We start from the raw sequence: 8,787 nt of genomic DNA, 5'->3' as shown, positions 1-8,787 counted from the left end.
TGGGGCTCAGGTCACGCTTCTTTCCGGAGAACTGCAGAGGCCGGTTCCCCAAAATCAACACTGGTGTGAGGAGGAGACCTTGCGGGATGCCAGAGCCCTGGATGCTGGACCAGGCCGATTCCCAGAGGTGAGGGTCTGAACAGCTTCACAGTCTCTCCCTTGAAAAGAGAGCACAACTACACTGGGACGAAAAAGCAGGTCACAACGAACAGTGTGCCACTGCCTACACGATCCCAACATCACCTGCAACGTCAAGAGAAACCAGGGACCGTGAAATGGCCTCTTCGCGGTATTCCAGATACAAGCAACACACCACATCATCACTCGTGCACCCTTTGCACATCCCTCCTTGGCGTAAAGCAAACTTTAATTAGGGCAGGGACATGTGAAGAGCTCTAATTAAAGCCTTGCTAGAAGCTTTCCTCTCTCCTTATGAGACAAATTAAATAAGCAATGGTGGCTTCACGCATCTTTTCATTTATAGAAGAAAGTGCTGGCTAGGGCCCCGGCAGGGTCTGGGTGACGCAGTTCATGGATGGAATCATCCCCAAGGTGAGCGCTGCCTTCCTCTTCTCCCACAACATTGAACCTCCCACGCAGTCTAACCTTAACGAGAGAAACAGCCACGGGCTTTCTGGAATGCAACCAGATTATCTCAGGAAACAAGGTCATTTGAAACACTTAAAGAAAAACATCCTCTTGGGGACCAATGTGGGTTAGGTGTTAGGCTGCTAACCACCAGGTCAGTTGTTCAAACCTACCAGCCAGTCCACAGGAGAAAGACGAGGCTTTCTGCCCCATAAAGATCGACAGCCTTGAAAATTCAAAGGGGCAGTTTTACTCTGTCCTATAGTGTCAAGGAATTATTGAAGGTGGCTCTTTGGTCAAAGTCTCTGTAACGCTCACCAAAGTACCTGGACTTGCCCGGTCTGGTAAGAAGCTGAAGAACGACACAGGTAGAATTCACCTGTAAATGTTAATAGGCTACATTGTGATTACCATCCTGCTGGGTATTAAATGAACCCTCTTAGAGCAGGAGGGAGAGCCGCTCTACCAGATAAAAGCCAGGAGTGTACTGAGCCCCCGAGAGCCCCCTGGTCCCTGTGCAGGGAGCCCCTTTGATCCAGGAGAGCTGACATCAGAGCAGCACTAGGAGTCCCCGCACGAGACAAGAGTGGTGGACTTCCCAGCCCACAGAGCCAGTAGAGCTGAGTGCTTTGGGGGAGGCTGGATTGTGGAGTGGGTGCCCCTGGGCACTTAACTGGGGGAGCTGGGCTTGCTGACTCAAGAAAGTGGGGCTGTCTCTGGGTTGTGGCTTATTCTTAGAGTGGGCTGCCTCTGCGCACTTAATTTGGGGAGCTGGGTTTGCTTACCCAGGACCTTGGGTGCACACCTCAGGTGGAGCCTTTCAGAAGAGTGGCATGCCCTTTGGGCATTTGTGAGCAGCCCTGAGGAACTCTGCATACATCCCCTGGTTAAACGTCTGCACCTGAGCATTTCTCACCTGCATCGCCACCTGTTAACTTCCTTAATATACAACCCAGATGAAAAAGAGATTATTGTCTGAGACAGAATTTAGTTGCTCTGAGTTAAGAGTTCACTTGGCGGCGGTCTGTTTTGTTATTGATTGGCCAGAAGTGACTCGATGTACATGGGTTTGGTGGAGGTCCCCCGAGTCCTTGAGTGGTGCAGTGCTGAACGGGGTCAGCTGCCAAGCTTAGAGGTTAAAGGGTCAGACCCACCCAGCGGTGCCGTGGAAGAAAGGCCTGGCATGCTACCTCTGAAAAGCCAGCCAGTGAAAACCCCATGCAGCACAGTTCTACGGGTACACGTGGTGTTGTGTGAGTCAGAGTCGACCTGATGACAACTGGCGGTGATGGGGTGGTAGATGGTCCTTTATCATTTTCTCCATTCCAACAGCCCAAGATAACCTTCAAACCTACTCGAGATAACCCTTGTCCACAGGGCGCCTGTTACTTTACTGATAACTGCCTGATGGAGCTGTGTGGTTCTGAGCCCCCAAAGAGAAATGAAGGGTGAGATAAAATGAGCCACTATCCACTCAGGTCAGCCGTACCAAGATTGGGGGGCGGCAGACACTTTCTTGGCAACACCACGTGAAGCTGGGGCTGATGCCCTTTTTACAGCTTCCAGGGTTTCTCTGCCCGTCCCTCCCACCTCCTCCAGTGTGGCGGGCCTGAACAAGCCAGTGCTTCTGGAGGAAGAAATGGAGACAAAGACGTGACATGAGAAACGCAAGGTCACAGGGCTTCCTGGTGCCACCACTGGGACTGGCACACAGAAGCCTGGTCTCCATCAAATGCAGTCGTTCCCAGCAGTTCCTACCTCCCCTGCACCGAGTCTACCTGTGAAGAGCAAGGTGAGGACTGCCTACCCATATCGGCACTATCAGCAGCAGTTTCGTTTCCAAGGAACCACCAGGCCTTCTTTAAAGAAAAAGCACCTATGCCTCCAGGGACCCACTGGCCGAGGCGGGCAGCGGCATTCTGGGACAGTCAGTCAGCGCATGTGGTTGAGCATTTCAGATATTTCATGTTCGTAGCATAGGGATGCCCATTAAGATAACCCCACCTTCCTGAAGTGTTTCTTTTTCTCTTAACCACCAGGGCACCCTTGCATCACAGCTGAAAGAGGTGCTCTTAGCGTAGTCCTAAGGGCAGGTTCTGTACACTTGAATTTAGCACAAAGCACAAAGACACAGCTTGTCCTCGGCCCAACCTGAAACAGGTATGCCTGGCATTTTCCCTGAACCCCAGGCCCTGCCCTTGTGAGCTGGCAGTCCTTTCTCTCAGTGAGTTCCCCGGGGGGCGCTGTCTCGTCTGCTGCTTCCACACACTCGGCGAGGAACGTGCGCTGTGCCGCACAGGGGTGCTGGTGGCTGAGGAGGAGAACACGGTCAAGCAGCTCAGACTGCATGTGGGCCATCCTGTCTGGTGCGTTCCAACGCCCCCTGGCACAAGGGGAGGGAATACTGGACCCAGCTTGGTGGGGGAGCATTCAGTGGGGTAGCCCAGTTCCTGGCACAATGTAGGAACTGGATGGCTCTGCTACGATTCTAAGCCAATGTTCAAGATTTCAGATTTTAACCCTTAGAAGGCCCCATGACAACGATGACGAGACCTGAGGGCTGTGGCTGCAGTGCACAGGGCAGCCCCAGGTAGCACCTCCTCTACTTCATCGAAAGAGAGGCCTCCGGCCCACCTCCTGCTTCCGAGCTTCAGTCTGGGTCAGCTGAGAGTTTGTACGGTGACCTGCTCCTGGCTCCAGCAGCTGCAGCCGCTCCCCGGGTCAGATCAGACCCCGGCCTGCCTTCCTCTCTCCTGGAAGCCATCGCTGGTCTCTCCCCTGGGAAGAGCGGATGGGGTCTGGTTTGCATTCTTCTCACCATCCTCCCTGCTGTAAATCATTTCCCCGGGCAGTGGCAGATAAATAGGGGGGTAGGGGGGTGAGTAAGTCGTGGGGTCCACTCTCAGAGAGAAGGGAAACCCCCCCACACCACCACCACCACCAATCAAGGAATCGCAGTTGTAAAGAAACCGAGTGTGAGATAACATTTCAGAAAATGGGCAGGGCGCTTTTCTTATATGGACAAACCGCACGGGACATTTCAACCTCTCCATATGACCCTGCCCCCTGCTGTCAGTGATTCTGGCTCATAGCGGCCTACAAGCTATAGCTGAACTGCTCCTCGGGGTTCCCAAGGCGAACTCTTCTTGTATGGAACGGCTGCCGGGTTCAAACTGCCAACCTTGTGATTAGCCTACTGTGCTGCCACGGCCACTTCTCTACACGTCTGTTAAACAGGGAGCAGCAGGCTGGTAATAGTAAATGTCTCTTTCAAACTCTCTTGGCAAGCAAAGCCATTTAAAAACTGAAATTTAAGAATCGATTGTCAGGTCTTTTAAGTGTTCCCCCCACTCCCACCCCCACCCCATCTTGTTTCCCCACAATAACGATCTATTTCAGGAAAGCCTAAAGGAAAAGAACAAGACAGTTGAGGGTATAGTGTTTCCAAAGCAACTGCTCTATGGTCCTATGTGCGGCCCTTCAAAGCTAGAGCCCGGGAGGAGCTGCCAGCCAGATGCCCTGAGAGATGCTCTAATGGCCCCACAGTAACGGTGAGGTGAGGAAGGATAAGCGGCAACATCCATCTCATCAAATGCGCGATTCCTTTCATCTTTCCAATAAGGCAGCACCAGAAATCTTCAAAAGACTCAAAGAAAAACATACTGACGTCTAGTCTGGCAGCAGAGCAAACAAAAGACACACAGTTTCCACTACAAACACACACAGAACTGCACACCCAAACCTTCCCAACACCATCAAGGCACATAGTGAAGCCACCCACCCCGCCCCAAGCATTCTTCACACAAGAGGAGGTCGACTTCCGGAAGATGGCAAACCAGGCAAACATGCTACACGCAGACCCCTCTACCATAAATACACGAGACCAAATGAAACAGGTACAGATGACAAACCAGGAACCGTGCACTCCAGAGGAAAGGATATGGAAGTAGACTGAACGCGGACTGGGAGAAGCTGAACAAAAGCCAAGAGAGAGATGAATGGCTGGCTAGCCTTATGCCATCTGGGACTTTTGCAAACAGGATCCCACTCAGATTAGGCCTGCACACTGGTGGCTGGTGATAAGATGGGTGGGACACTCTTGTGTTCCTCACCCCCTCTACAGCCCAGCATCGTGGTCAGCCTCATCACTCACCTATCAGCTGGTGACATCCTGAGGTCAGAGCTGTGCCACCTTAGAATGAACTTTGGTCTATCACACCTCTTTGTCTAGAGGTGTATGAACACTCCCTCAGCAGATCAGCAGAAAAGAATCTTGGATCCCTGGCCACCCCAGTGTGCCCAGGAAGCTTTTCATAACCAGCCACCTTTCCCCAGGTGCTCTCTAGGCCCGAAAGAGGAGGGATGAAGTAGGGAAAGAAAAAGACACATAAATGTCAGTCTCCACAACCCCAAGAGCAGAAGAACTGGATGGTGTTCAGAGCACTCAACTGCTCTGACAGGGAATACACTCAATGGTCCTGGGTAACTGTGAGAAAAATGTAGAACGAAAGTCAACATCATAGACGAGAGCGGGCTTACTGGCCGGACAGACGAGTGGGACCACCCAGATGATGACCCTTAGTCACCCGTCAGGGCTTCAGCTAAACGCACTCCCGTTTTAGAGCAATCCATCATTTAAGATCAAAGGGGCAGTGTTTACCCAAGGACAGAGTTCCCAGGGTTAGAAACGGACGAGGAATGAAAGCAAGAAGCAGGGAGAAGCAGACATGTGATGGCGCACTGAGTGGATGCCCGGGCAGGTGCCATGAGATGTGTGCAGTCTGCTGAATGGAAACTGATGATATGCTCTGTAGACCAGTCCTCAACGCAGAACAAAAAGTGAAAATAAGGGGGAAAAGGAAGTTATCTTCCGTTCAAATTCTTCCAAAAATCTTTCTTTTTGTTTGGGGAAGGCACATCTTTCTGAAACAATGTTAGCAATGCTAGTTTAGGGTGCTTTGCATAGGACACCTGGCAAAACTGTTTTGCTTTTACAGTGTTAATGGTACTGCTTCCACATCACACAATTCAGGAGTACAATCTTCTCAAGAGGAGATGTACAATCATCACCACAATCAATTTTAGAATGCCTTGTTTCGGAGGTGAAGACAATTAATATAGACTACTGGGCTGTAACCAAAAGGTCAGCAGTCCAAATCCACCAGCCGCTCCATGGGAGAGAGATGAGACTGTGCTGCTTTGAAGATTTATTCTTGGAAACCTTATATAGGGTCACTCTGGGTCAGAATTGACTTGATGGTTTAGTTTGATTAGTCCTAGATGAATAACCTCATGTAAGTAGTTGTATCCAAGCTTGTAAGAGAATACACTTCAAAAAGGCAGGGCAAAAAATTGTTAGTTCTAGATATCGTTTTATGTCTACATCATAGAAAGGCAAAAACATGAAAAAGATACATTTCCATGTTATCGAAAGAAAATATAGTATTAGAAAAAAATGTTTTAAGTGAACCTTTTGGGGAAAAAAAGGTCATTTAAACGAAAAGACTCAATAAATGGGGGGGGGTTGATTAGACGTAATGGAAGAATGTATGAGTGATTTAGAAGAATGCAGTGAAGAAAACAGAGATCAAGCTGTAAAAATATGAAAAAAAGACAAACAAAAGGTAGATTTAAATGGTCCAACACAACTCTAATAGGAGCTCCAGGAGGAGCCTGGGAAGAGAAGGGACGAAGTCATACACAGGCAAGGAGATGATGGTGCCTGGAGATGAAAGGTCTGGGAGGTCTGACCGAGAGAAAAATCTCCATCCCTGGCACCTCGTATGTCTTAGTTTGGAACAAGATTTTAAGAGTGCCTGAGGTGGGGGTGAGGTGGGAGCTTTAAAAAGGAATAGAACTGGGAGAGTAGACCTCGATAATTGAGGCAGGCAGACAATGGAGTTAGACCTTCAAAGTGCTGAAGTAAGGAACCATAAATGTACAATTCCATGCCCTGCTATCTGATTATTCAAATCTAAAGGCAAAAAGAAAATGCTCCTCAGAGATGAAGAGCTTAGCCCACAGAGGAAGACCTTGTTTACAAGAACGGGAACTTCAAAGGAAGAATAGGGCTTACCGGTCAATGACGAATTCAAGAAAGCAGTGAGCTTTGGAATTCTTAAGTGTTTAGTTGCTTTAAGAAAGGATGAAACTAAACAACATGGAATATGGAGGATCAGAGCTAAAATCTTCTAAGGCCCTTACACAGCTCAGGAAAACAAGTATTGATTCACTTTAGATTCTATTAAGCTGAGGATGTGTTTTGAAAATGTACAAGTATCAATAAAAAAGTAGAATTGGAGGAAATAATTTGCATAAATAAACAACAGAAAATAAGAATCCAACAGTAAGCCAGCAGAAAGGGGGAGAGAGCAAATGGGGGAGGTGAGTAGCAAAGAAAGCCCGTGTGTACAGAAAGGGGACAGAAATGACGCCCGAGTAGCAACTCTGCACATTCAATAGCTGTCAGAGCCAGTCACTGCCCTGCCAGGTGGAACCGTGGCCAGAAGACCAGCAAGGGTGCACCCAGAGACCTTCACCCACCACTGCTCCCTGGAAACAGCCCACACGGCTAGCCATTGAAAAGAGCCCGCCCCCACCCCGCAAAGTCCTATCCAACTCTGGCAATAAAGTAACAGAGCAGTTCCAATTCATGCAGCAGGTAACATTCACCGTGGATGCATATCAGTAAGTGGTGTGTTTGTATACCAACTATGCAAATTTTTTAAAAAGTCCTTAAGACATATTATATATATACAGGCATGAATACATGCACATGTACATATTCAAAGTCTCAGAACAAATCCAGAGAAGTTGGGAAGGGCTGTACTTAGGATGCATTTTTGTATGTGCTTAATGTTTCAAAACATACAACTCGCTTCTCCCTCTGTTTCGCCGCCACCCTGAGTGTGGTGTTGCTCTGAGTTCACCATGTCGTCTCATAAGACTTTCCAGATCAAGAGATTCCTGGCCAAGAAACAGAAGCAGAATCGGCCCATTCCCCAGTGGATTCCAATGAAAACCGGGAATAAGATCAGGTACAACTCCAAGAGAAGACATGGGAGAAGAACTAAGCTGGGTCTGTCAGGAGGCCCCTGGGGGATGCCACTCACGGGCGCCTTTGCCCAGGCTCACATCATGTTGAGTTGCATTAAGACTTTTGCCACCATCTGATTAGTTGAACTTGTATTGGTAAATAACCTGGTTTCTTTCTTGGTTTTTATGCTTCCACATCAAGTTTAACAATAAATAATGTAAGGCTGTTGGTCGAAAAATAACCCCCGCCCTCAAAAAAAGAAAAACAACCCATAAAACTGAAAACCAAAAGGAAATGCTACCATTTGTTAGGCACTTAGATTTTATACCACTTTATTTCGGAATTAACGTGCCACCGTTGGTTCCTTTGCTAAGACTCAAACTTCGTAAAGGGAAGGAGAGGATCAGTTCGGGTCTCCGCCAATCCACATCCATCTCTCTAGCTCTTCATCAAGCACTTCCCACTTTCTGCGTAAAATTCCCTGGACATCTGCGAGAAAGGCGACTTCCTCACACTACCCAAAACAGGCCATTCTAACTGCATGGGGATAAACATACACAAATGCAAAATAAAACTTATTTGTAATCTATGATTTACCTTTGATTTCCATGGTTACAATGCTTTTTTCCTGAGCTTTAGCACCCTGTACACAATTTGATAGTCATAGCAGCAAAGGGAAGAAGAGGGTGATTTTAAATAAGAGGTAGTCCACATCTTATGTCCGGGTTCCTTTCTAATGGCTGTTGTCAGTTCTGACAGAAGTTAAATACCCGTCTTTGTATATTTTTAAAAGTATTCATCATTACTGACTTTTATTATCAGCATCCTTAATTCCCTCTGTCTTTGTGGGTTGGAATCATGACATCTGAGAAAGACAGTATCAACAAATTAACACTGGATGTGGTCCACCACTTAGAATGGAAAAAACTCACTGCCAACGGGTCGAGGCTGACTCATAGAGACCCTATAGGACAAGTTAGAATTGCCGCTGTGGATTTCTACTCTTCAGAGGAGTAGAAAGCCTCACCTTTCTTCTCCCAGCGTGGCTAGCAATTTCAAACGGTTGGCCTTGTGGATGGCAGTCCAACACCTAACCACTATGCCACCATAAGATGCTAAAAACGCCCACTTGTAGACCACTGGAGGTCCCCTTGCAGAGGGGG

General features: G+C 48.2%; 2 protein-coding genes across 3 annotated transcripts in view; one reads left to right on the top strand and one right to left on the bottom strand.

Moving 5' to 3' along the window:
* Nucleotides 1-8,787, bottom strand: part of ELOVL5 (ELOVL fatty acid elongase 5) — an 82,427-nt gene that overhangs the window by 15,279 nt on the left and 58,361 nt on the right. The gene's annotated exons all lie outside the window — the stretch shown is intronic.
* On the top strand, nt 7,519-7,761 carry LOC105979143 (60S ribosomal protein L39-like). Its single transcript, XM_013006212.1, has one exon. It carries the CDS (start codon nt 7,519-7,521, stop codon nt 7,759-7,761), a length of 243 nt encoding a protein of 80 aa, XP_012861666.1.

This window comes from Echinops telfairi, unplaced genomic scaffold, assembly GCF_000313985.2.
Source record: "Echinops telfairi isolate 266 unplaced genomic scaffold, ASM31398v2 ScPeMD7_3533;HRSCAF=4204_1, whole genome shotgun sequence".
Classification (NCBI taxonomy): domain Eukaryota; kingdom Metazoa; phylum Chordata; class Mammalia; order Afrosoricida; family Tenrecidae; genus Echinops; species Echinops telfairi.
Note: the sequence above shows the minus strand (reverse complement) of the source record. Positions and strands in the feature narration are given on the sequence as shown.